Source organism: Platichthys flesus, chromosome 11 (assembly GCF_949316205.1).
Source record: "Platichthys flesus chromosome 11, fPlaFle2.1, whole genome shotgun sequence".
NCBI lineage: Eukaryota > Metazoa > Chordata > Actinopteri > Pleuronectiformes > Pleuronectidae > Platichthys > Platichthys flesus.
The window spans coordinates 20,597,610-20,625,386 of NC_084955.1; the positions used below are offsets into that span (position 1 = coordinate 20,597,610).

At 42.1% G+C, this 27,777-nt stretch overlaps 4 protein-coding genes across 4 annotated transcripts; 2 read left to right on the top strand and 2 right to left on the bottom strand.

Moving 5' to 3' along the window:
• Nucleotides 1–44: 44 nt before the first annotated feature.
• Nucleotides 45–3,180, bottom strand: snip1 (Smad nuclear interacting protein). Its single transcript, XM_062399559.1, has 4 exons — nucleotides 2,883–3,180; nucleotides 2,565–2,667; nucleotides 1,067–1,644; nucleotides 45–930 (listed from the first exon to the last, which is right to left on the bottom strand). Exons 1-4 carry the CDS (start codon nucleotides 3,044–3,046, stop codon nucleotides 669–671), a joined length of 1,107 nt encoding a protein of 368 aa, XP_062255543.1. The 5' UTR covers nucleotides 3,047–3,180; the 3' UTR covers nucleotides 45–668.
• Nucleotides 3,181–5,097: 1,917 nt separating this feature from the next.
• LOC133965078 (axonemal dynein light intermediate polypeptide 1-like) lies at nucleotides 5,098–7,584 on the top strand. The gene is made up of 7 exons (XM_062399473.1): nucleotides 5,098–5,178; nucleotides 5,729–5,731; nucleotides 5,865–5,998; nucleotides 6,073–6,242; nucleotides 6,750–6,928; nucleotides 7,192–7,356; nucleotides 7,468–7,584. The coding sequence occupies exons 1-7, from the start codon at nucleotides 5,098–5,100 to the stop codon at nucleotides 7,498–7,500; spliced, it is 765 nt and encodes a 254-aa protein (XP_062255457.1). The 3' UTR covers nucleotides 7,501–7,584.
• Nucleotides 7,585–8,896: 1,312 nt separating this feature from the next.
• Nucleotides 8,897–10,920, top strand: LOC133964701 (axonemal dynein light intermediate polypeptide 1-like). Its single transcript, XM_062398928.1, has 6 exons — nucleotides 8,897–9,030; nucleotides 9,555–9,685; nucleotides 9,760–9,929; nucleotides 10,082–10,260; nucleotides 10,509–10,673; nucleotides 10,781–10,920. The coding sequence occupies exons 1-6, from the start codon at nucleotides 8,950–8,952 to the stop codon at nucleotides 10,814–10,816; spliced, it is 762 nt and encodes a 253-aa protein (XP_062254912.1). The 5' UTR covers nucleotides 8,897–8,949; the 3' UTR covers nucleotides 10,817–10,920.
• On the bottom strand, nucleotides 10,840–19,446 carry gnl2 (G protein nucleolar 2). Its single transcript, XM_062398927.1, has 16 exons — nucleotides 19,236–19,446; nucleotides 17,767–17,851; nucleotides 17,548–17,642; nucleotides 17,075–17,214; nucleotides 15,518–15,702; nucleotides 15,349–15,415; nucleotides 15,108–15,266; nucleotides 14,892–15,005; nucleotides 14,030–14,158; nucleotides 13,204–13,308; nucleotides 12,939–13,097; nucleotides 12,662–12,769; nucleotides 12,073–12,560; nucleotides 11,807–11,877; nucleotides 11,499–11,578; nucleotides 10,840–11,349 (listed from the first exon to the last, which is right to left on the bottom strand). The coding sequence occupies exons 1-16, from the start codon at nucleotides 19,297–19,299 to the stop codon at nucleotides 11,206–11,208; spliced, it is 2,193 nt and encodes a 730-aa protein (XP_062254911.1). The 5' UTR covers nucleotides 19,300–19,446; the 3' UTR covers nucleotides 10,840–11,205.
• Nucleotides 19,447–27,777: the final 8,331 nt, after the last annotated feature.

Genomic DNA, 27,777 nt, shown 5'->3' on the forward strand with positions numbered 1-27,777 from the left:
AAAGAGACAGATCTGAAGAGGGGTCTACATTAAAACCAAGACAATGGACTTTTTCTTTTTTATTTACAGTAGAAAAATGAAAATCTTAATATGAATGCTGTGGGCCTCTGAACAGACAAAAATAAAAAGGGAAGTCATTAAATACACACAACATCAACTATTGTCCCTGCACTACAAAAGCAAAAAGGCAATATGACTTAAAGTTGTATGTATGTTTTCTCTGGCAATAAGCGGTGCTTATTTAACATGAATGCAAAGTTCACATTCCACTTGATCATATACAGACGAGAGAGATTAGTCTTCAGGTATTCTTTGTACTCAGTGCTGAGATCCAAAAATATAAATTTAACTACTGTATCCAGCGAGATATCGTTATCTGGCACTGAGCACTTTGTAAATGATGGGCACTGTCAGATGAGAGATCGGTCATGCATCACACAGACATTGCACAAACAACCTGAGAGTATAAGTCTTCTTCGAGACAGTTGTGGCAGGTTAAAACAAGAGTTCGGTAAATTACAGAATACACAAACCAGCCTTGTTCCATTGTTCTAGCTAAGTCCCACAGATTAAATCCTTGTTCCACTCCCTACAGACACAGCTCTGATCACCGATGACGATGCTGTCTAACCTGAATGAACCGAGGAAACAGAGTCCATGGGAGAGATTCACTCGTCGAGGCCCTCGTCTTCCTCGTCTTCCTCGTCCTGCTTGACGTCCACCTCGCTCGTGTCTGAGGTCTCGTGCAGGAGGACGTATTCGCGGCTGCTAAAGCCGAACTTGAGAACGTCCTTTTCTTTGAGCTCATAGTAGCGCTGGGATTCGATGCGCTGGTTGTTCAGGTAGGTGCCGTTGCCCGAACCGAGGTCAATGACGTAAGGCCTCACCCTGCGGCCAGAGGTCCCATCTGCACGGGTAAACGGCACCAGTCTGAGGAAACACAAACATATTAGACACGTTTACTCATAATCAAGTAAAACACTTTTCAAAAAAGTACCAAGATTTGAATATATCGGTCTAAATTATACTGATTAAAAAAACAATTTAAAACGATTGTTATTCTTACCTATACTGGAACACCGCATGTTGCTTGGAGCACGAGGGATGGTCAATGGGGATATCAGCAATTTTTCTCTGCCGCCCCAACAGATAGGCACTCTGTCTGTGAACGTACATGACCGGGAGGGGCTCGTCATTCTTGAACGGGTAAAGTCGCCATCTGCGCTTGGGAATTCGAGCCTCGGCTGGCTCGTTGTACTTGATCACCACCCCTCGGAATGTGTTGGTATCTTCGGTGAGCGCCCCCGACAGTCCAAAGTCGGGCTTCTCCTTATCGACAGGAGGAGCATCTGCACCGTCACCCCCTCCGTCGGGCGCCCCGAAATCTTGCTCCTGGTTTTCCCCGCGCCGCTGGTGGTTTTCCCTGCGCCGCTCGTTGTGCTGCTGTCGCTCGGCTTGTTGAGAGGAGAGCGCTTCTCGATCTCGGTGTCGGTCCCCGCCGCGCTCTCTCTCCCGCGGTCTGTCCGATTCCCACCGGCTCCGCCCCTCTTCGGGCTGGTCGTTTCGTCTCCTCCGACCGGCGGCACCACCACCACAAGCTCCACCACCAGCACCGCCATCAGCAGCCCGATGCTCATCCCGCTCCTGAGAAAACATTAGGAAAGACGACAGAAGAGAGATTATTAATCATTCAAAAACAACAATGAGTTACTGACATTGCACTTGAACATATTACTGTATTCTAGCCTTTCTATTATTAATTCAGAGGTTTACTCTTTACTCTAATGTTAGTGTAATAAAATAATATTTGTTATTTAATTGGTGAAGAGATTCGACTAAATTGACCAAAGGGTTCTGTTATTTGTCTCTTTTGGTGAGAGTTCTGCGACACATCTCCCTTCCCACTCCCACACGCTGCCACCTGTTGCGTGTGTGCGCATGTGTCACACTCCAATCACAACACCGCATAATCGGCACCGACACGGAAGGGACTGGTTTCTTCAGAGACGTTATTGAGGAGGTCAAAGAGAAACTTTTGTTTGTTTTTTTTACAAATTGATCTCTGGACATTGAGACAGTGGGAGGAAAACGCACGCACTGAATCCACATTTGGGTGTTTCAGCTGCTTTTTCTTATGCACCCAATAAGACCCCAGTCTCTCAGATATCAAACCAAGGTATGAACCGAACTGTGGATTCGATGCATCATTACAACCCTGAGTTCCCATCACAACACTAGCAAATATTGTCTCTGTACACAACAAGCTGAGCCTGTTGGATTCAGATCAAATTTGAGTTTATTTGAAAATTGTTTTCTGGTTATTTTTTTGTCAACTTATGGTGCTGACCACTCCTAATACACAACAAACCCCTGGCTTGAGCGTTAGAAACCAGGTACCCAGAGTAACACCAGTGTCTAATGGGTGATTTAGCACAAAATACACACCAGCAGCAGAGGAGGGGGCCAGTTCTGGACAACGCAATATGTCTGTGAAGGTGTTAAATACCCTGAAGCCTCTTTACGTCAACGTTGTTCGTCAGATATCTGAAAAAAACCTAAATCACCCGCTTTATTTTGACATCAGCTCCAGCGCGCGGGGGACTCCTCCGGTTCCTCGGGGATCTGCTGCCTCTTTTCGGGGAGCGCTCCCTCGTCTTGCCCGGGGACCTGGACGCAGAACACGGACACTGAGTCGAGAATAAAACACCGGTCCTCAAACACATAGCACTGTTTCCGTTCCACGCGACCAGCCGGGTTTGTACATGTGACGTCAAATGCTAACAATCAAACCATGCTAGCGCTTTAATGGCGGACGTGTGCGGGGGTTAATAACACAATAACACGTCAATAGCGACACCATGGGATGTTATTGTTGTACCAACCTGCTGGTTCTCCTCCTCTGGGGACTGGAGGATCTGGACCGGGAGCGTCGGGATGTCTGTGGCCTAACGGGGCTCACTTTCTCCTCCTTTATCTTCACTTTGCTCTCCCGCTCCGGCGACTCTCTTCTCCGGTGTCGCTTTTCTTTGGCCATCTTTTTAAACATGTATCAGTTCGACCGCCGATGCGACTAAACGCACATGTTCGACCCCGCAAAAGTAAACACGAGACAAAGGAAAAGTCCAAACGTAACCAGCGCAAACTTCGACTGTCGTAATCGGAACACGCTTTTCCGGTTCCGGTGGTCCGCCGCATATTTATCCCGATGTAAACGCTAACCACTCGTGACATTGGTTCCGGTGTTGTGCGAAAAAGTGATCGTTGGCCAGAAACGAAAACACTTCCATAACCGAATGATCATAATTATTATTTTTGTGAATCTCACTGACATAAACTTCACGTGACCACAGAATTCAAACATGAATTCAGTGTTTTCAAAGTGTTCTTGTTTGGGGATTTTAGTATTGAATTTATATATTATTAATATATGTTGTAAAGCCAAACATAAATGTTTTCATAAGAGAGTCCAGAGTCAATATATTAGGGAATAACTGGGCAGAGGAGTGGGACACGACCAAAACGAGATATTTTGATAATTATGAATCAGTTTGATATTACTATTAGATATTTAGAGGCAAGGCACCACATTTTCTTCCACTTAGGTTATAACATTTGAAATAGAGAGCAGTTTATTTACAAATAAGCCATTTTATTGTTCTTTTTTTAGAGGAAAAACTGACCAACACATTATTCATAATATTTAGGCACGTTGTCTTCAATGTCAAATTTTTTGCATCTTTATTTTTGCATCTTTCTTCAGTCTATATATGGATAACGGCGGTGGACTAGAGCCTCCAGAACATCCCTCTCAGTGCCAAATTTATTAAACACATCCTTGAAGAGCTTCTCAACATTTTTTCATTTTAATGATCTCCAAGTGCAAAGCTCGATCTGCTTCTTTGCCTTCTCTTCCAAATTTCTGATAATGTAGGAATCTGTTGGATCTGTCGCTGTGTCTTCTAATCTACAAGACAAGGTCAAAGGCATTGCCTTTTATCAATCAATCCATTAATCCCTTTTTAGTCACTTTATTTGTTGATGTAGACTCGAATTGGCTGCAATATCATAGACACCTTAACGCTCTTTGATATCATCATCATAAAGGGAAACAGGGAACGAAGAAGAATAAGAAGTGACAGTATATGTCTTTAATTGTAACAGAGACTTTATATTTGATTCATTCAATCGCGTAAGAATTGGGACAGCTGTATAGGAAGGTATATGGTGTAAAATGGTACTCCTCAATCATTAGTCCAATATTGTTTTCCATTATGATTATTGATATGTTCTCTCAAGTTCAGGATGCTATTGGGTGAGGGGTGGGACCCTATTTGCTAATGATGGAGCCTTTTGGAAATGGGGGAGGAATATTCATCAAATAATGGGAGGAAATTCAAGTGGCAAATGATGTGGTAGAAAATGGTTATATTCATGGGGTTTCAAGTTCTCAGTGTAAAAAACTAGAGCATTCGTGTCTACTAGAAAGAGAGGGTTGATAGACAGCTAGGTATGTATGGACAAAGAGCGTTGCATGCGTTTTGTGCACCATGGGAAGGATAAACACTTCACTTCCTGTGTAGATGGCGCACCAATTGGATTAACCCTAACCTTAACAACTCTTTTAGTCAGTATGTAGGGATAGACATAGCACTACCTACTGGCAACAGGAAGTAAGCCTCGTTTTACAACTTTAATCGATTTATAATCAAATGTTCACAGTGTGGTCTACACTTGATGGCATGGACCGTGATGCGTGATCAGTGAGCATGGTTCGGAGTTGCATGATGGACACAGGAAGGGAAGTGTTTATCCTTCTCGCAGTCCACAAAACACAAGCAAAATGGAGCCGGTTGGCCCGGTCCCTGTCCGCCCTCCTATCAGGTTCAAAGTGCTAGGGCCCACACAGTTCTGCTCGTAGCCCGATTAATAACATTCTGATGTGTGACTACACCGGAAGCTGCTAGGCCAGTCGCGCTTTTGCCCTGACAACGCAAACAGTGCTAAGCGCTAACAGTTTGTCAGCAACAGCATCAACTGATCTGCAGCATAAACCTTACAGATCCTGATTTTATTTTTTCGTCATCACAGCAGAAGACGATGATCCCACCGACAGACTCTCTCCTGAAATACAGCACCCCCGTTCTGATCAGCAAGACCACAGACGAGAAATTACCTAAGGTCAGTTAAACTGACTTCTCTCTCTGAACAACAGGAAGGGGGTAACAAAGAGAAAAGGTTAAAACTGAAATTGTTCATATGTAAAATGTAGTAAGGAAAAAAGAAGAAAAGGGGGAAACTTTATCTTAAAGGGATAGTTCACCAAAAAAAGAAAATACTCTGATTATCTACTCAGCACTACGCCGATGGAGGAGTTGGTGAGGTGTTTGAGGCCACTAAATACTTTTTGAGTCTCAGGGGTAAATGGTGTTGCAGACAAATCCAATACAATATAAGTAAAGTAGGACCACTTCTTCAAACGTAAAAAAAAACAAAAACAAGTCACCCAAGTGTCTGTAAGCCCCGACATTCAAATCCAGGTCGAAACAAGATCATTTACAACATGATTTTAGCCATTGAAAGCTATTAAAAAAATAAAGTTATATTGTGCAAAAAAGTGCAAGCACTGAAATTGAAGATGTTATTTTTTCCCGTCTGTGGTGCAGCATTGACATGACAACTGTAACACTGTTCTGTCTGGTCTTAAACATGGTGAAGCTTGTTTGTGGAGCAGGTCTGTCAGTTTAACCATGTGACCAATCTGTGGTTGGCTGAGTTTGAATGTATGAGTGAGTTGAAGCAGAAACAGTTTATAAGGATAAGTTAAGTTGATTGAAACATGTCCCACTTCATACTCTCCACCCCAGGTGCGCCCCTCGAGAGCGGGCCCTCAGCAGTCCAGTGACTCCAGCCCTGTTCCACCTCCACCTAGATCCTCAGATTCTACTGAGGACACCTGGAAGGGAAATGAGGCCACTTTGGACACCATCTTCCCACCAAGGTACATTTATCTTCATCATCGCTCAGAGGGGTTAACCCACTGTGGTATTTATCTCAACATCTGCTTCTTTACAGAGAATGGATGGTAGGGAAACAACAATGGCTGCAGCAAGTGTCCAGCATTCCTTGTACAAGAACAGATGTCGTACGCCTCGAGGAACTGCTGGACACAAACCTACAGAGGAGGCAGGCCAGAGACACGGGCATCTGTCCCGTTCGCAGGGAGCTCTACACCCAGTGCTTTGGTAAACACAATGCACTGTACTTTACTTTACTTTACTTGGAGAGGCGGTGGTCTAGTGGCAGAAACTTGGACTATGGGCAGAGAAGGTCTCTGGTTCGTCTCTGGTTCGACTCCACGGAGAGACAACAAAAGACAAACCTGGATTGATCTGTCCAAAAATCCAAGAGTCTCCCTACCCTGTCTAGTGCCCCTGAGCAAGGCACCTGACTCCCCCAACATCTGCTCCCCGAGCGCTGTACATGGTCGCTCACTGCTCTGTGTGTCCTGCACCAGATGGGTCAGGAGCAGATGTTAAATTTCCCTACCTGCATGAGTGTGCCTTTGCATGTCTGTGCATGTGTTTGGGACAAATAAATAAATGCATCTTAATCTAAATCTTACTATGGTGGAAGATACTATGGCTACGCTTTTAGACGCTTGGCCCTAGATCCATGCTTTGTTGGTCACAGTTATTCATACACAGCAACACAAACACTTATTTACATCCTGCTTTTCTATTTTTCCACAGATGAGCTCATCCGACAGGTGACCATCAATTGTGCCGAGAGGGGTCTGCTGCTGTTGCGGATTCGAGATGAGATTAACATGTCCTTTGCTGTCCATGAGACCCTGTATGAGAGCAGCATTGGGTTCGGCATGAGGAAAGCACTGCAGGCCGAGCAGGGCAAAGCTGACACGGAGAAATGCGTGAGGGCATTGAGTTTATTTGATTTATTATGAATTACAAATACAGAGGAACAATAGCCAAAAAATCTGATATTTGGATTCCAAAGTGAATTTAGAAATCTAAAGATATGGGATTACAATTACAGTTTGCTATTAGGAGTCCAGCAGAGAGCGCCATTTCTCTTTAAGAGAGCCTATAATAAGGATGCTGGCAGCACATTTTACAGAATGGTTCTTGCGTCTGTAACTTGCTCACGAGTGTCTCATTGTATGTTTGAATTTAGACTGCTGATCTGAAGAATGAAATTCAAGACCTGAATAGGGAATTGAACGAGGAGAAAACTAAATGTGACGTGATAGAACAGAGAGAAGCTGAAAAGCGGCAGGTGGAAGAGAAGAAGTTCACAGAGGAGATTCAGTTCCTTAAGAGAACCAATCAGCAACTCAAGGTGAGGTCTCATCATCACAAATAAACGTAAATGTGTTTTTCCAAGCATCAACTGCCTTGTTGAAGCCGTGCTGCCCGTCTTAACATTCAACCCATTGGTCTTTATCTTCAGAACCAGCTGGAAGGGATCACACCGAAAAAATGACTGCAAAATAAAAAACCCTGAGTTACCATTTCCCCATTTGCCGGATGAAAACTTGAACATCAAGAGAGCATCACACCTGTAAATGATGAATGAAATGTCATTCAAACACAGAGGGGTTGAACATGACGTCATTGTCCTGAGTCTGAATAAGGCATCACATGGCCACATCATAAAGACCCTTAAACACTCAAGATAATATTCCACCCTTCATCAATTGTACCTTTTCAATCAAGACTTGGTTTTACTTGGCCAATTGAAATAAAGATCTATTACACATGTTGTGTTATATAACTCTATCCTTAGTGCTTTGATCGCTTGGTCCTCCCACCCTCTGTGGCTGCTGCTGGGGCCTTTCTGTTCATGTTCTTGTTTTTCACATTGTGCGTTTCGTAATAGCGAACGCCAACTCTCTTAATCCTCCCTGCACGATCCATCGCTCTTCTCTGTAGACGTAGACAAAGAGGGAGAAAACAATTGATTAAATATCCTGCCACAAAACACCTGAGCTTTTATCTTCATTCCAGTTACGTGCGTAAGAGGAACATATATTCATCAAACTGATCTACTGTGTGACAGCAGAAACACTATGTACCTGTAATGTCAGCTTCAGATTACTTCTCAAGGTCAACCCGACCCAAACCGTGCACATTTCATTAGTAGGTTATACGTACAGATACATTTTTCAAAAGATAAATATATTTGTGTCAAAAATGGGAAAGTAATTAATCTTACGAGTGACACAGCATGAACGTATCCTTAACCATATCTGATAATACTTCTAAAATCATTCCTGTTGTTAACAACCATACAAGGTCAGGATAGCTGATTACCTTTCACCTCAGCTGCTGCTTGACAAGAAGATGTCATAACTCTGCTGTACATTGTCCTATCAGCCTCACAATTCTGTCACATGATCAATGTCCCGGCTTGACACAACTGCATATGAGAATATCAACTCAGGGCCATAGGGCAACCTACTGATTCGTCCTTAAACACGTTTTATTTTTTTTAACTCCACGATTCATTGTCCAATCAGCACCAAATTGCTCACGCTTCATCACAGCCCCGACCTGAACAGATCTATTAGTGAGCATGTAGTGATACTAATAGCGCCATCTACTGGCAATAGGTAAGCCTCGTTTTAAAACTTTAATTGATTGACTTGGCATTTTTCACCTCATGGACTGACCCTTGATGCCTAATGCGTGATCAGTGGGCGTGGTTCGGAGTTCGCGAGTGCTCGGTCCCGCACAGTGCCGATCGCAGCCCGCGTAATAACATCCTGATCTGTGATTCCACCGGAAGTTCGCTACGCCGCTCGCGCTGTTGCCCCGACAACGCAAACAGTGCTAAGTTCTGACAGTTCGCAACAGACAGCACCGACACATCTGCAGCACAGACCTTAAAGTTCCAGATTCTGTATTGCTACCGTCATCACAGCAGGAGACGATGATCCCACCGACAGACTCTCTCCTGAAATACAACAACCCGGTTCTGATCAGCAAGACCACAGACAGGAAATCACCTAAGGTCAGTTGTCATAGTTGTTTAAAGTAACTTCTCTCACTGAACAACAGGTAGTGGGGAATAAAGAGAAAAGGTTAAAGTGTTAAACCTGTTTATTTGTTGAGATTGTTTATATGTGAAATGTAGTTGAGAAAAGAAGAGGAAAACTTAACTTTATTTTAAAGGGATAGTTCACCCCAAAAAAATACAGTTCTATCATTATCAACCCAGGACTATGCTTATTGAGGGCTGGGTGAAGTGTTTGAGGCTATAAAACACTTTTGTAGTATCAGGGGTAAATAGTACTGCAGACAAATACAATACAAATGGAGAAAACTTCTTCAAACATAAACAAACTGGAAAAAGGTAACCTAAAATGCCTCCATATGGCTCCTGTGGTGTCATCCAAGTTTCCATAAGCCCTGACATTCAAATTCAACTTGAAACGAGATCTTTTACATGATTTTAGCTAAAATATAATAAATGTATAAAGATTAGTTAAGTGATTACATTATACCAGAAATAACACTTCTTACTTTTCACCACAGGCTCGCCCTTTAAGAGCGTGTCCCCAGCAGCCCATTGACTCCTGCCCTGTTCCACCTCCACCTAAATCCAACGATACTGACGCCACCGGGAAAGAAAATGAGGCCACTCTGGACACCATCTTCCCACCAAGGTACATTTATCTCCATCATCGCTCAGAGGGGTTCACCCACTGTGGTACTTATCTCAACATCTGATTCTTTGCAGAAAATGGATGGTAGAGAACCAACAATGGCTGCAGCAAGTGTCCAGCACTCCTTGTACCAGAACAGACGTTGTGCGCCTTGAGGAACTGCTGGACACAAACCTGCAGCAGAGGCAGGCCAGAGAGACGGGCATCTGTCCCGTGCGCAGGGAGCTCTACACCCAGTGCTTTGGTAAACACAATGCAGTGTACATACACTGGTGGAAGATACATAGCTTAATGAACCATGGATAAGTTTTAAGACTCTTGGGACTAGAGCTAGACCTTATGTCACATTTTTCCTCTTTCGCAACATCCACTTATCCTGATTATCTGTTTCCACAGATGAGCTCATCCGACAGGTGACCATCAATTGCGCGGAGAGGGGTCTGCTGCTGTTGAGGGTTCGAGATGAGATTAAAATGACGATTGCGGCTCACCAGACCCTGTATGAGAGCAGCATCGGGTTCGGCGTGAGGAAAGCACTGCAGGCTGAGCAGGGCAAAGCTGACATGGAGAAACGCGTGAGGGCATTGAGTTTATTTGATTTATTATGAATTTCAAATACAGAGGAACCAGGACCCCAAATTTTGAAATTTAAAAGATAATTTACAAATCTAATTTGTTTAAAATAACTTTTGTCAGGGGTCCAGCAGGGGGCGCCGTTTCTCTTTAAGAGACCCTAAAATAAGGAAGGTGGCAGCACCCTTTACAGAATTGATCCTGCTTCTGTAACTTGCTCACAAGTGTCTCATTGTATGTTTGAATCTAGACCGCTGATCTGGAGAACGACATTCACGACCTGAAGAGGCAACTGAACGAAGAGAAAGCTAAATGTGATGCGATAGAACAGAGAGAAACTGAAAAGCGACAGGTGGCGGAAAAGAAGCACACAGAGGAGATTCAGTTTCTAAAGAGAACCAATCAGCAACTCAAGGTGAGGTCTGATCATCACATATAAAAGTAAATGTGTTTTCCAAGCATCAATAGTAGCTGTGTTGCCCTTGTTAAGCTTCATATCAAGCTATTTGTCTTTCTTTTCAGGCCCAGCTGGAAACGATCATCACATCGAAGAAATAACTGAAAACCAAATAACCCTGAGAAACCATTTCCCCATTTGTATAATGAAAACAAATATTTTCTTTTTCTTTATGACAATTACAGTTTAAAATTATCACTGTAGATATCTCTTAAGCGTCAAGAGAGCATTAGACCTGTAAATGACGAATGAAATGTCATTCAAACACAGAGGGGTCGAGGGAAAAAGAAAGTCCAAAAGGCAAAAATGACTTCATTGTCCTGAGTGACAGTCTGAATAAGGCATCACGTGGCCACTTCATAAAGACCATTAAACACTCAAGTTAGAATTCCACCTTTTATCAACTGTACTTTTCCAATCAAAAGCTTGGCCTTATTTGGCCAAATGAAATAAAGATCTATTACACATGTTGTGTTATATAACTCCATCCTTAGTGCTTTGATCGCTTGGTCCTCCCGCCCTCTGTGGCTGCTGCTGGGGCCTTTCTGTTCTTGTTCTTGTTTTTCACATTGTGCGTCTCGTAATAGCGAACGCCAACTCTCTTAATCCTCCCTGCACGATCCATCGCTCTTCTCTGTAGACGTAGACAAAGAGGGAGAAAACAATTGATTAAATATCCTGCTGCAAAACACCTGAGCTTTTATCTTCATTCCAGTTACGTTGGTAAGAGGAACATATATTCATCAAACTGATCTACTGTGTGACAGCAGAAACACTACGTACCTGCTTAGAGCTCAGTCTGTGCGCCTGTGCCGGTTCCTCTTCTTCCTCAGCTCTCCTCTTTTTGCCTAAATGGACTCTCGCTGAAATCAAACAAAGATGTAACGTCAGTTTCAGATTTAGCTCTTAAGGTCAACCCGACCCAAACAGTACAGATAAATAGTTTGACAGAAATAGTTATTTTTGTGTCAAACATGTGAAAGGATATAATCACACCAGTGACCCAGCTCGCATCTTTAACCACATCTGTTAATCCTTCTAAAATCGTTTATTGTGTTAAACACCCCACAAAGTCATGACATGCTTATTACCTTTAATCTGATCTGCTGCTGTTTTCGCCTTGATGTCTACGAGTGCTTTGTCAGACATTGCCTTGGGTATCCTGTCCAAAGAAGAAAAAAACAGTTTAGTCCTGAATCCGGGATCTGCTGAAATGAACAACTACTAAATTAAGCTCAGTGCAGCTTTACATCTTATTTCCCGAATTTTCAACATTCGGGAAATCACACTGGTTAGCACAGAACACTTTAAGTGAATGGCATGAGAGCAGAGACGGTTATGGTGAGAGGTGACTCACCGGATTGCAGAGAAGCGCTTGGTTTTGGCGCGGTCCAGAAACTGCTTGTATTTGGCGATCTTCTCATCCAGCTCACGGATGACCTCGCGTGAATTCTTGCTGTCGCTTGCTTCGCCAGTCTGAGCGGTTGTTGCATCAGAGTCCTTGATTTCTCCATCAGGTTGCTCAACTGCGGTTGTGTCCTCTTCTCCCTTCTCTTCGTCTTCTTCATCTTCTTCTTCGCCACAATTTTCATCGTCCTCAGAGCCAGAGAAGTCCGACATTTCCAGCTCAGGTATCTCGACGGGAACCAAGTCCTCCTCTGTGAACTCGGGTGCCACGTTGATCTTGCCAAAGTTCTGTCGCACATTGGAGAGAATCTTCTGGACCTGCTCCTTCTGCCTCTGCTGGTGTTTCTCCTTTTCCTCCGCCGTGGCATCTGGATTTTCTGGTTGTTCCTCCTGCACTGCCTCAGTTGCCTGTGAGGCTCCTTCCGCTAGCAACCGCCCCTTAGAAAAATAACCACAACAAAATACAAGTTGACAAATAAGTTATAGGCTGGTGATGAGAAAACAAACAAACAAAAAAGTCAAATTCAGTTAAACAATACCTCGTAATCCCCCTCAACTCCAGGAGGTTTCACAAAGAAGGGGATACGTCCTCTCTGCCAATCGTTCAACACCATTTTGGAGACTGTTTGGATATCTGGTTCACCGCCCTGCACAAATCCAGAGATACAATGCTCAAGCTTAACTTGTGATTCACATGTGATGGACTTTTTTAACTGAAAGATTGCAACAAATGCATTAACTGAAATAACAGCGCCTTAAAGTACAGCTACAGTTAGGGTAAGGTCCTGCACAGGAAAATGAAAGAATCATTCAGACCTTGAGAAGTTTCCCCATGCGACATGCCAGCTTCTCAAGAAAGTCTACAGCATTCTCCCAGACCGGGATGCGGTAGGTTTTCTGAATGTATTCTGGCTTGGCCCGCTCCAGTACGCCCTCAATGTGCTCCTCTGGGTTCTTGATCTTCTCCACTTGGACCTGATTTAGGGAAGGGAGGGGAGGGGGGAAATGTCCAATTTACAATATGAAAAAGAAAACTTTTAGTGATGGATTGAGTCGCATACATGTTAAAACCATGACTTACCACTCCTTTCAAGACGATATCGGTTTCACTATCGCCTGAAGGGTAGACCACACCGGGGCAGTCGATGAGGAAGATGCGCCTCATCAAAGTGATGTACTGCCACACCTACCATGGAAAAAGATAAATTGTTGAGTGAAAAATGTAATCATTTTCAAATGAGTAAATATGATGAGTCAGCTGAGAATCTTTTGTGATGGAACAAAAAACTGTTAAATCAAGTCCAGATGAGATCATAAGAACCACTTCTTCTTTTCATATTAAAAAAACTCCCTTCAATGGCAGGATTTTAGAGCAAAAGTTCACATATACTCAAATATAAATAAACAAGAGTCACCACAGGGCTGCAGATCCTGAGCTTGTTTGTTCGTCAGTAAACAGCCTCACGTGTGGGGCGAGAATCAAAAGACGAGTTGGCAAATAAAGGTGAACTGGCCACAGATCTACTGGGTAGGTGTGGAAATTATTCTCCCCCGTTTGTGGCCAAAGTTCACAAATTTTGCTTTTTCTTTCTTTCCCCTTGACCCTTCTTTGGACACTTGGGGTTTTAGACCCTTGTTCTTTTCCAAACAGGATAAGCAACCCCAGAGAGGAAATTAAGGATAAAAGCTGTTGTTGTTCTTTCTCTTGTCCCAGTTTGTTATATAGTTAAGAACACGGAGTCTGTTGTTGCAGCTATGAGCAATTACTGAGAAAAGGAACCTGCGTCTTTTCACCTCACGTTACCCTACCATTGGATTAAAAGGTCTCCTTTGTCGTCCCAGAGAGCTAACACACTATCACGTTGATCATGTCCAGCAGCAATATTTATATGAAACATGGAGGTTACCTTGGTTTCTCCAGCGAGCGGTGCCACGTTGCAGACCTTCTTGGAGCGCAGCGTGTTGATGACCGAGCTCTTTCCCACATTAGGGTAACCAATGAATCCCACACTTATCTGCTTCTTGTCCGTGTGGAGCTGTAGGAGACAAACCAATAAAAGTCTAGAATGTTGTGTTTCCTAAACAACAGTCTCACTCTGTCATCGGTTCAAGGAGGTAATTTTGGACGACGCTCTGTTGCTATTTGTAATAAAGCAGGTGGACTTGTCATCGCTCCAGAACAACAACGTAGTTGGCTCAAAACTAAGCAAAAGGATTTATGTGAACAGGAATCATGAAAATCTACAATCTTTTATAAAAAAAGGTATATTTAGCCCCATTATAAACATCTCCTGTTTGTCCTGGGATGTTAACTCTGTTTTTAGATATGGAAAAGAGAGAAGCTTTAACTTAGAAATAAACTCAAGGGTTTCTGTGCCTTTATCATGAAAGCTAAAATAACAATAACAGTGTAATTCCCTTTTGATCTTTTGACCTTTTAGATTCCCTCAGTCCTCCACTTTCTTGAACAAGCTTCATTCCACAGCGTCTATGTCACATCATTAGTTCAAGTGGGTTCAAATCAAAACTTTAATAAAAGTAAATCTAATATAAGATCTGGTTAGTATTGTGAATTATATGATTAGAAAATTGGTTTTAGCAGCAGTTTCTTTTAATAAATAAAATCATCTTTTACAAATATAGAAAGCACACTCAGAAATACAAAGAGGTGTCCACGGCCGAAACCTTAAAACTTAAGAAAATGGCTCTGTTGCAGATGTTGACAAATAATATACGTTTTTGACATTTTGAATTCCAGCATGTGTTTACCTTGCTAAACTGCCTGAGCAGCTGGATGAGAGAACCTTTACCAAAGGAGTTGGTGAGACTGGCATGGAACGCCAGAGTGGGGTGCTCCTGGGACAAAAGGGCAACCCACTGTCTCTGTTTCAAGGTTGAGGGGAGGAGAAAAAGATATTTAATGTAACGTAATACTATAAAAACACTGACATGTCTCTAGTCAAACAACATCTCTTAATTTCTTACCGTGACCCAGGTGGGGATGAGATCACACTTGTTTAGTACAAAGATCAGATGTTTCCACTGTTTCTCCTTCTTCATGTAGGACTCTATACTTTTGGAGCGTGTTCCCATTGGATCACGGGCATCGAGCACTTGGATGATAACGTCAGACGAGTCGATCACCTGTTACAATAAAACAGTCAGGAATGCAGGATGTCTCATAACTCTTTAGTGTACCTACTCCAAATTAACATGGAAAACAAACCTTGTAAAGTTCTCCCCAGATCCTCTTGGACTGACCCTTCTTGAAGATTTCCTCACGTGCTTCGTCCCTGATGTCAAAAGAGAAAACAAGCAAAAAGACCTTTAAATATGAAAATTCTGCATCTTTGCTCCTGACCACTAAGATGTAGTGACTAAACTGAGAGACTCACCGGACTCCTGTGTCCTCGACCACCAGGTCCCTGTCCTTCTCGGCGCTGTAGCTCAGGGCCGAGGCCTCAGCCTTCTCGATGAGGTCTTTCACGTCCCCCACCATGAGACTGGGCCTTTTCCTCTGAGCCTTTGGTCCAAACGTGGTCTCGAAACCTTCTGTGTCGAGAATGTGCACCTTGGAGTTCTGCAGATATAAAGAGAGAAGATATGAGATGAGTGTTACATCGCCGATTATTGCTTAATTCCATCAAAAGCTCAAGCTCTTTACTTTAGGTACTTTCTTGGGATGTGCATTCAAATTAACTAGAGTAGTACTTGTTTTTAACCCGCCTGGTTAGCCTGTGGTGATACTGGTTGTAGCTTTCTTTTTTGAAACTGTAAAAATGACCTGCCGTAGTTGAGCCAAGACGAGTAAAGACGCTCTGAAGCAGAGCTGATGCTGCAGCTGCACAAAGATCGGTTCACCTCTTTATTCAAAGTGAAGTGAATCTCCTCTCAGTACGCAGATCCATGCTAAAGAGCACCGGTCATCCATTTATTCAAAAGTCTATTAATATTGAACAGACCGTGTTTCCAACGACTACCAAATTCATCACTGCACTCCATGTGAGCTAACGAAACAGCCAAGTCCGTGTCTATGCTGATCAAATGTTCCAGTGATCTTGAAACTCAAGCCATACGTCTACTGCCCCGCTGCCATGTGGAGCGCGGGCAGCTTTCAGCCTTGTCAAAAACAATGATGTTAAAAGCTTTGGGTTGCCTTGAAAATCTGCCAAGATCTTTGACAAGGGAATCCTGTGTAAAAAAAAAACTAATACTGAACCAAAATCTCATTCATCTGGTCACTCAACAGTCAGACGTCTGAATTCGACTCTAAACAAGAATTGTAAATGCATGACAGTTATCACAGTATTGACCAGTGCATTGCCCAGGAAACACCAAAACAAAGGATCCAACGGTCAAGTGCCTCTTTCTTAAATTCAATTTCAGATGAACCACTTTATTAATTTTGCTTTGGGCTTTCAGCCTGATAGGAACACACCACTTTGATTTGCTGGGAACCCCCTCCCCACAATGTCGTCATTTCTCTTTGGAACGTATAACTGTACACATCGCCCTACCCTTGTGGAATGGATACGGCTGGAAACAGCGAATAAATGAAAAGAAGGAAGAGGATGAGAAGACCTTGATGATATTTAGAATCATGCTAGTTTTGGGCAGGAAAGGATAAAGCCTGACTGATGACAGCTCTCTGATGTGAAGCACAGTGGCCACTTAGGGTCACAGAATGAGAACGGACTGAGGATAAAAGTGAGGTCTTGTGTTTATTTCAATGAAGAAAGAGCCACAACTCTCCATGCTTTATATAAGCCAAACCAAAACACTATAGTTTTACATGCCTGTGCTTTCATGGTAAAATATAACTCAGACCACGAGGCACATCACAGTGCATACGCACGGAAAGGGTAGAAGACCCCTATGGAAAAAAAAACCCCTACAGAAAAAATTCTTCCTTTAAAGTACAGTTAAAAGAGGTTTATATCCGTTATACTCACATGGGCTTTGACTCTGTCGTGCAAAAGAGACATGGGGAGTCTGCTGCGTTTCATCACCACACGATATGGATCCTTCTGTATCGCTCCCATCTCCTCCTGGAACTTCTGGAGAGATGACTGCTTGATCACACGGGTATTTGCTGAAAAGAAGAAGAAGCGTGACATGATTGATTTAGAAATCACATCTGTGATCATATTTATTACGCCTTGATTCATCTATTCTCACTGACGAGTTATTATAGGGCACTTAAACTTTTCAACTCTTTAGTAATACAGTGGTGCCAATGTTATCCTGCTAAATTGACCTATTAGCAGATAGCGGATGTAATACATTAAGACAATACTCTTCAAAGGTTTTATGATATTGTCAACATAATCCAGGCAGTGGGGTCAATTCACAGTCCCAGACAATATGAGCAGGCAATCCTGCTTTAAGACACACAACATATTCAACAGTAAAGAATTGTACTCACTAAACCATTTGATGTTGGGTTCCACTCGGGCTTGAGTCCCTGGAGCCACTGTGGACTGGTACGACAAAGGTCTGATGACTTTTCCACGGTCATTACTGGAATCAGAGGATCGCAAAATCAGCGTGAACTCAGCACCCACGGTTACATTTCAATTCTACTAAGAATAATCTGTCATTCGGCAGCTCACAAGGGAAAACTCAGATCTTAATCCTCACTCACCATCTCTGTGTCTGTCTGTACATATTCAGACGCTTGATCGTGGCTCGGTCCCTCAGGTTGGTCGCAACAGCACTTTTGACCCGATCTGAGAAACAAACAGAGTTAATTGAATGTTTCATCTATTAAAAATACAGAACTTGTATTTAGTTGAATGTGTAATAATGCCAGTTTCGTTAGAAACGCCAATCTAATATTAACACAGTCGAATAAAACAGCCCTGGTAAAAATTACAACAACATTGTATGTGTACCTATAAACTGTAATACCTTTTTCTGTTGAATAGTGTTGGATTAACTGTCACCAGGCTGCCAGGTGGTCAGCATTACTGCCTATGTTGATCGTTATTTGACTTTATATTTTTCATATCTTTAAGTTTTACTCTTGTTCTGTTTTCACTTGGTTAAAATATATTTACATCTGTGGTACCATCATATCACAGGCTATGCACAACTTTATACAACTTGTTATTCATCTTTAAATCTCAAATATTTATATTTGACTTATATACTCCGTCTCTGTTACTTGTGTCTTTCAATCACCTTGTACATAAAATATTGTATTGACAATATCAACATTAGACACATATTTCTCTAGAGTGACAGCTTTGTAGTAGTTCAGGTGTCTAGACTTTCATATCACTGCAGTGAACTTATTCATGACTCATTTTGATCTTTTATTATTCTTATGCTTGTGTGTGATACTGGAGGCCTACATTTCCCTCAGGATCAATAAAGTATCCATCTATCTTTAAACTCATAACATCCATAATAACATTTTCTGATTGAAACTGTTTTAATAAATGCAGAACATTATCCTTCAATCTGTGGAATCTATTTAAGTTTTGTATTCTATTACAGTAGCTTAATTGCTATTCTAGTCTTTCTATTTTGAATTCAATGCATTTCTACATCTTTTCATACTGTGTTTTTAATATTAGGCTTTTACTGTTAGATATATTGTTTTTAACGTTACAGTCTTAATTTGGTAGTTTTATCAAGTAAGCATCCACAGGCTTGTTCCACACTTAATGTCGTTGTACACAGTGACACTAGAGATTTCTTGAATCTCGAGGTGTCAGCTTCATGAACCTGACACCTCAGGGAGTTCCTTTTACAATTAACATCAGAGCAGCTTTAAAAGTCACTTTAAGACAAATTAACAGCAGCAACTGCTTCCAGACTAAATAAATAAAGACCTTATATCAATCCACACTTTCCCCTGAAGGCTTAGGTGTCACATTTAAAAGGCCTAGCGATGCGGCTGCAGCATTAGCTTAGCATTAGCTGAAGTTAACTTAAGTCACCCAGAGTTGTGTGAATAATTTGGACACTTTCAACGTGTAACATGAGAGATATTAGTTTGACGAAGGGGGGGATAATCCACGTTTGTGTTGTACAGATCGCAGGGTGAGGCAGCTAGCAGACGTTAGCATTAGCTAAAAACAAACGGTGTAGCTGGGGTTAGCTCACCGGGGTTGCTGCTGGACGACCCGGGGTTGATGGAGCTTCGCCCCTTGAACTGAGGCTTCACCATCTTGGCGGCTGTGTCGGCAAAGCCCTGCACAAGCGAGGAAACAGTAGAAACCCTCGAGAGGTTTGACGAAGCTGGAGTTCGGCCGCTGTTGTTGCCGTTAGCTGGAAACTGTGCACTGCACACGTGTTGTACAGCGAGACAGGAAGGACGTCACCGGGGGAAGCGAGGGGAGAGTAGCCAATCAGACAGGCCGAGACTGTGACGTAATAAATGTGAAAAGTCTCTATTAACATTATGTTGAATGGAAGTTAATAGAAATGGTTAAAAAACATTCTGAAATTAATAATTCCCTCAATAATGTATTTTAATGAATTAAATATATTGGCTCCAATAGTACTCTCATTAGTAGGACAGTAAATCAAGTATTTGATTTATTATACTACAACTGCTGCAATTTACTTTTACATTACTTCCCATGCATTGCTCTCATTCTATCCACCGCGTGCCTTATAACTGCGTACTATGTCGTACTTTGTACTATGTTTTCAGTACTTTTTACATACTTATACGTTCTGTTTTTGCATACTTATATGTTAAGTCAACTTATATGTCTACAACGGGATCCCAGAGAAACAGCATTACAATCCCGTCCTGTACATATGGCTGAATTGAGAATAATGTCTACTGACTTTTTGAAAGAAGTTGCATAACATATACCAACAGAATCTGCAGCTCAGTAACAGCTCTGCACTTTATGTGAAAATGTGGCATTGCTATTCTCGTTTTATCCCAGAAGAGGGTGCAACACAGTTTCCATCAGGGTGTTGCCATAAGCGAACATATCCTGCCGAAAATTAATAATCTGTCATGCTTAGTCCTTCAGTACCTGAGAGTCTGCTGTCTGCAGTCTGCCGTGAGTGATAAAGGTCACAGCAGGCAGCAGCAGTGAAAATAAAGCGTGTTTTGCAAAATAAAAGTGGTTGAATAAATGTGTTTTTATGACAAAAGGGGCAGGAAACAGAAGCCACAGCAATGTGGCAGGAATTTGGGGAAACAATGTGGTCACTACAGAAAACTTAAAGTTGTCAGGACTCGTTTTATTTTATTTGTGCTACCCAATTTAAAGTTTCAGAGACATGACCTCAGTGTCCTCAGTGATGGCTGCTGCTCATTAAATGCGAAAGGAACAATATAATTTCACAATAAACTAGTATAATTCCACTGTTAATGTAGTAGATCTAAATATACGTTTAAAGGGACTTTGAAAGTTGCAGCCTGCATGACCGGGAGCTCATTTGCAAACAGAAAACAAAACAGCCCTCTTATGAAATGATGCTTTTCTCACTCAGGGATCTTTATGAATGCAGACCCTCTGCAGACCTGTTAGACACCACAACATATTGAAAAGGCCGAGGTGGTGTGGTTGTGATGATGCCGCCTTCACAAAGAGGATGGTATGTTATAAAATTGTGGCACAGCGCCATTAGGCAAGTTCGTAGAGACTCCGGTCTGGAGAGGCGCCATTCCAGTATTCAGTTTACACAGCAGGGAGACCAAAGAATGTTCTCTGTTCATTTTCATACGGATGAAATTGGAACTGACTGCATCAGCAATCCACTGCGATAAATGATTTAGTAAAATCAGAACATAACGTTTCTCCTCCTTTTTTAGGCCTAAGAAAATCCAAGCACAAGAAATAAACGGAGGCTGTGAAGGTTCAATCTAAACTTCCTTAATTTTTGATAATCTACATTCATAGTTTACAAATCCTCCATAGGAAGCATTTTTATGAAGACAGGAGAGAAAAAGTGTTCCTTTTTATTTCAAGTCAACTTCATTGACACTCCAGACAAAACAGACATTACGCTCTTCTAACAATTTCAATATATCACAAAATGTAGCACCAATGTGATAAGAGTTAAAATATAAAGCCATTCCTGCTGCTGCCTCCCCATGTCTTTTATTTACCGACAGAACTTTTTGGAACGTCTCTAAATAATCGTCCTTCTCCTTAAGTTCAACACAAGTTCACGAGAACATGAAATCCTTATTCTCAGACTGAAAGGAAGTTGACTTTTTCTTGGCCTGAGGAAATTTCGCTTCCTCTCATAAAAAGAAAAAACCCAACACCAGTTAACTTCTTCAATTAGTGGAGAGACTAATCAAAGTTTGCAGTATATAGTCTCCGTCATTCTGCCATGCAATGACCGTAGGTTTATTCGGTCTGTCTTCACATCTGTAATCAGCGGCTGTGCATTTTACAGCCGCTAAAAAACCAAACAGGTTGGCTGCACTTCACTTGACCTCGATTTGCTCAATTGGTCAAGCATTAATCTGAATTTGCATGTGGGAATGCAACAGGACAAGGACTGACCACCCATGACAGAACGACCACAACCTATGATGGATGCCCTCGGCAGCTGGAGAGAGAGACAGAGTTATGTGAGGATTGTTTTGTTTTAGCCCAATTAATCTTATGACAGGACAGGACTCGTGTCCAGTCTATTCAAAAAGAAAAAGTGAATGCTGTGCTTTCCAGGAAGAATAAAATAAAGTGATTTGAATAACATTATATGACACTTCTGAACCAAACTTTGTGTACTAGCAGTCAGGTACTCTGTTCTTTCATTAAAAACACATAAAAAAAACACATATAAAGCAGCTCTCAATTAAACAACTACAATAAATAGCAGATTTAAGTAGAAGGTTTATATTACAACACACAATTCTGCTATGCACTACATTTTATAGACTCGTATAACTGGGAAAAGGTTGAAAAGAGCAGAGCTCCGTGTCCTCTGGCGTCCCATAAAGGAGCTGGAGTGAGAAAGCTTGACAGACGATGTGAAAATTTCCCTCCTCTCTTGGTCTTCTAGCCGTGGAGCATGGCAGGTTGAGCTTGTTTATTTCTGTCCATGAGCGCCAGCCACTCACGTCACCGCGTCCATCTTTCAGGCAGATTCCAATTTAGCCCATCAGCCCAGTCTGGATTGTGACTGACAGCTGAGGAGTTATAAGGAGTGGCACGTCAGCACGAGGAACACCTGTGTTTAATAAGATTATAACAGAACGTTGCACAGATTGATACCTCGGTCCACGCATGTGTTGTACAGATTTTACGTTTTCGACTAAAAATGCTCATTCCAAAATGAAATAAATTATGAGATGTTTGCTGGCTGAATTTTTTTCCGCCAAAAATAGGAAGAATATATTAACATTCTTACAAAGTGATTGATGATATAAAAAGCATCAAAGGAGACATATTGTATTTTGGACAAGGGGTAACAGACTTGAATAAAACAATTCAACATGTATTAGGAGAATTAGGGGAGGAGAATAAAATCCAAAGAAACAAACATTGTGTTTAAAGATTTATTTAATGGCAAACACTGAAACTCTAATAAGTTAACAACACTAACACATTAAAGTGGTTCATAAAACACCCCAAAGTATAAAGTTTCATCATAAACAAGACAATTAAGCTTTTACTTCCTAGCCGTTGCTCAGCAAGGCCATAATATGCAGGTTCCTTACATTTTTCACAACCCCACATCCCTTCTTCTTGCAGTGAGAAACACCAGATGTGGGTGAAGGTACTCAAGTTTAAATCTGCAACACGCAGTAAAATGGGAATATGCTGAATGGGGTTAGTGAGACAGATGCTGCTTCACCACTTAGCGCTGGTGCACTGAAGCTCTCCACAGCCGTCATGTGAACGTGTGCATTTGTGGATAATATTTCAGCCTGGCTCACATGGCAAGTCTCTGCTTTGAGTCAAATCTGGAACAGCAGCGAGATGACGGAGCGCAGCCTCCGGTGGACTAAACAAAAAGAGAAAAATCGACAAAGTCCTGAAAGTTGCTCCTCCTTTTAGCTTCACTGTTGAGAGAGGCTGCAATGGAAACCTAATATTTCCCTTGAGAGTATTTCATAGCTTTACTGGAGGGGTACTGATGTGCTAAAGGCTGTCAAGAGGCATTTCATCATGTTCTTCTGTTTTTAGCAAAAGAAGGCACTACTCCAATAAACATGTGATAATGCAAAGAAACATCACAGCCTGATTTCACCTCCATTTTAACTGGAAACAAGACAGTTTATGGCCATGCTAGCTGCACTGGCTGTGTAAGAAATCACTCACTAACCACATACCCTGTATAGTTTCCCACAATGCATCTCGAAAGATAGTCTACAACCGATGCAACCAAGCAATATACACCATCATTAAAGGTGGTCATTCACCTTGTTTATTACCTAAACCTAATAACACTAAATTTAAAATAAACATTTGAAGTATAGTGGGATTTTCCACATGCCGTTGCTATTGTTGTTGTACGTCATAATCTTGAGACTATGAAATCATTGTAGTGTTTCAAAGCTGTTGGGCAAACACAAATTCATGGCAATCCATCCAATATCCCCAATCAAGACATCTTTCTATAATAAAAAAACGGAACCCCCAAAGTCAGGATTAATCCTCTGGAGACCATGAAAATTACAAAACTTAAAGTGAAATTATAGATTTTTCAGTTGTTTTTAGAAAGAAAAAGTGAATTCTTGGCAAACACTATGTAGCATGAACCATTAAGTTGATGTATATCCATAGATGTATCTATATTTAGGTTGTGATGACATTAAAAAATCAATAGAATTCATGGTCTTGATTACAGATTTGGACTCTTCCGTGGATTACGCCACTCTCCTCCATCTCAAGGCACCAAAGAGAGCAAAGCACTCTAGGTAGAAGCTCCTGTCTCCAGATAGCACTCACACCTCATTTATATATAGAGATACTATTGACACTCTCCAAAGGGGATTAGACAGATTTCCCAGGGGCAGGAGAAGGAATAATGAGAAGTGTGAAGCATTAATCAAGATACAAATAAAAAACCAGTGTTGGAAAAACCCAGCTGGAGGTGAAGTGATAGAATACTTTGTTTTTCAACAGAGTATGTTTCACTTATGCGTAATATCCTCTGTGTTTACTTTCACCAAACCGAAAATCCTCCACTTACTGAGCTCACGGCTTGTCGCGGCCACAAGTTTCACACCACATCAATCATATCATAATCTGTTGGCATGGGCCTTTGGGAGGTGTTCTCCGTGTCGTCTAATGAATGGTGTTTATGAGTGCTAATCTGTGGCATGTAAACCACCTTTTTTGGTAGAGATAAGCCACAATAAGGTGAAAATGTATTTCTCAGTGTGCTTCGAGCAGACTGTACACTCGCTGAACTTGGCTCACGGGTCGGTTTCCACTTGTGTAATCAGTGACCTTCAGCTTGGGGTGTAATATAAATCTTAGGCCAAAATATTTACTATATTCCGACGTCACCGAGAACCTGAACGCAGAAATAAGTTTACAAATCCTAACACGAACATTTTTTCACTTGGTGAAAGTGCAGGCATAATAGCCGCGTAATCACTGACACACAGCGCTGAGGCACCTCTGACGTTACTTCAGCGGGGGAAGGCAAGAATGCATCCCACTGCCAGGCCTCCAGGTGAAGGTAATAACTGAACCTGGTTTATGGAAATATGGGGTTTTACAAGAAGTCGTTTGGTTACCTGAAACAATTTATTTCACTTTCGGCTAGTGTTTTGGCCTGATAAGATTGATATCTCCCGAGAAACATGTGGGAACTATTACATGGAAATAGGCCTAAAAGGTCTAAATAACCATGATTTAATGGGATTTTAATGGAACAATGTTAAGGGCCTCTATAATGGTAAACCACAGCACATGACTGACCAAACAGATGCAACACAGCATCAACGAAGGGCTCTGCCACACTTAAAAGAAAAGTTGAAGCTTATCTTTCTCAGCACCTGAACCGATCATGTTGTTTTTTCCAAGAATCCCAAGTTATTTAATAGAACAATTAAATTTGCTTAAGAAATATGTGTCAAGAGTGTCTCAGAAACCTGATGTTGAAACTAAATGAAATGCACGGTTGCTCCCCCACCCCCCCGTCTTGATGTACCGACCCCATTTGGTTGCTGCCTGAGCACTTGCTCAAAGAAGAAGCTGGCAGCAGGTCCGTCTCTAGCTCATCCAAGACAAACACACTCCTCTTGATCCACAGTCCAAAGATGAGCTGCCATGGAGTCCAGGCCTTTCTTTGCATCATGCCTGTGCATCTGGTCCGCAGCACCGGCCTAGCCTCGCCAGCACAGGGTGTTCTTGCGAATATGGATTGGACGTCGACAGCACTTTGAGTGTCAGCAACTGGACTGTGATGGCCACGGTCGTGATGTAAACGTAAAGGGTCAGCTACAAATAAGCAGTGCATGGCAAGCTTTAGGTGGGCCGTGTGCCACAGAGCTCCTTGCCAACAATTTTCTCCACTTGAATCGAAATAGTGTTCCCCGGAGGTGGGCACCACCGACCCTCTCTCTTCTCTCTGCTTGTTTTTCTGTGGCTCACCGAGGCAGCTTGTCTCCAATGTTTATCTACTGCCCTTTCAGTTAGATAGGGACAACAGAGGAGCCTATTCGGACAGAGGTCTGTGTCACTTCAAGACTATGGTTGCCACTGCTGAGGTCATGCCATGAAAAGGAAATGGAGCACTACTGTTTCCCCTGCGTGCTCTGAAACACAAGTGATTACACTGACTGATCTGTCCAAGAGACCCTGGTTGGTGGGGATCAAAGAAAGCCTGGAGACCACCTGGAACTTCTCTTGGCAGTGGACTTGGCCTGTAGAGGCATAAGAGGCTCTGGGAAAAAAGAAGCAAAAGTGCTGTGCCCCTCCTGATCTTCGTGAGAACACTGGCTCTTTGAGTGAGGAACCTCCTTCGCGTCCAATGAGATCTTTCTAAGCATTAAGTGTCACATTCAAACATATAAAGATGTGTGATTGGGGTGAAGAGGATACAGTTCAAAGACACATCTTGAGACCTCAGCATGGAAAGCTTGGCCTCACTGCTCCACGGACGTATTCTAACATAATCTAAGTAGACTGGGGCTGAATGGGGCAGATTGCCATCGTTAAACAATTGACCTCTTTGGCCTCATCATCCTGGTGGGTCTTCCTGGACCCCCATGGAAGCTGGATTAATTTGTTAGGGCCTGGTACAGAGAACCCATATATCAAACTCAAGTCCCAGAGCTCAAATATCTAATGTAGTAATCAAAAATGTTTTCCTTTCATATTTGTAAGAATATCAGCTTTTCTGGATCGAATTTTTTCACATTTTAGGCAATGATAATTTCAGTACATAGTCATTACACTGATAGCTACGTTTATAACTGCACTTCAGAAAGGATGATTGCAAGAATAATTGCATTTAAAATTTCTCTGCACTCCACACTCACAGCTATTTCACCCAAGTGCATTAAATGCTGCGAAAGTGAAGAAACAGGGAGAAATACTGCAAATCACAGAGGGACGTAACTAGAGTAAAATGTTGGACCATTTAGCTCTTAAATTCCTATCTATGGGCCAGTAGTGTGGTTTGGCGGACACATTACCCCTTCTTTTCTACCCAATGACAAACATACCCGAATGTGTGCTCAGTGCATGAGAAAAGACAGGATACGTTTGGTGCTGAATCCCAGGACGGGACTGGGAAGTGGCGGAGGTCTTTGCATACGAGCTGCAGATTGGAATTAAAGATAGACAGAAATTGAATTCAAAAAATGTTTCCAGTGGTCTGAAAATATGACTTCACCCAAATGGATATTGCATGCATATGGGCCATATTTTGTACACATGCCATTGGTATACATAGCTTTTACATGACTGTGAAAAATTCTCGTTTTATTAGGGCCATACTCGACTGTCAAAGCAACGTGTCTAATTCATCGTATTGTTTCCTTGCTTGGGTTGTTGCTACGCAGACAATTATTAGACCAAAGACACTAACGAGTAGTTAAAAACAAATTAATCAAAAAAGGTGCATCCAGGAAAAAGTCTAGATAAACTGTCTTTGTTTATGTTTCCGTTGCGTTCGATCCTGACTCTGTGGCAGGTAGCAAATTAGGTTTGTGTTACTGGACACAAGGGGACATCTTCAAAGATAATCAACGGCAACACACATGGAGATGTTTGTTTCCATCGGTTCAGGCCGTTAATGATCTGTGTCCCATATTTCTTGCTTGGATCTGATTGATTCCCGACACTGTGTCCCTGGCAAACTCAACAATGTCACCGCGGTTCAAATGTTACCTTTAAAGGCGAAAGCGTCCTATGTCTCCGGTAGCTAACGTGCTGGATCCAAGACAAAGAAAAAGCAACAACACTTCAATGGCGCCTTTTTACATAGCTCTGAGACATGTTTACCAAAGCAATGTCATCCTCATGCTAACCTGTTGTTCATGGAAAAATAGAAGACCATCCATTTAGCCCACACCACAATTCTATGTTTTTTTTATGATCCCACCTAAGTGACCTTTTCTTTTAGCTGATCAGGTGACAACAATCATTGTAGATGATATATTTCCTCCCCAGCACCTGAAGTAGACAAAGCAGTCTTTGACCTCCTCCTTATCTGCTGAGACATATCTTTGTGAGCATGTGACAGATGCTGGATGACAAAT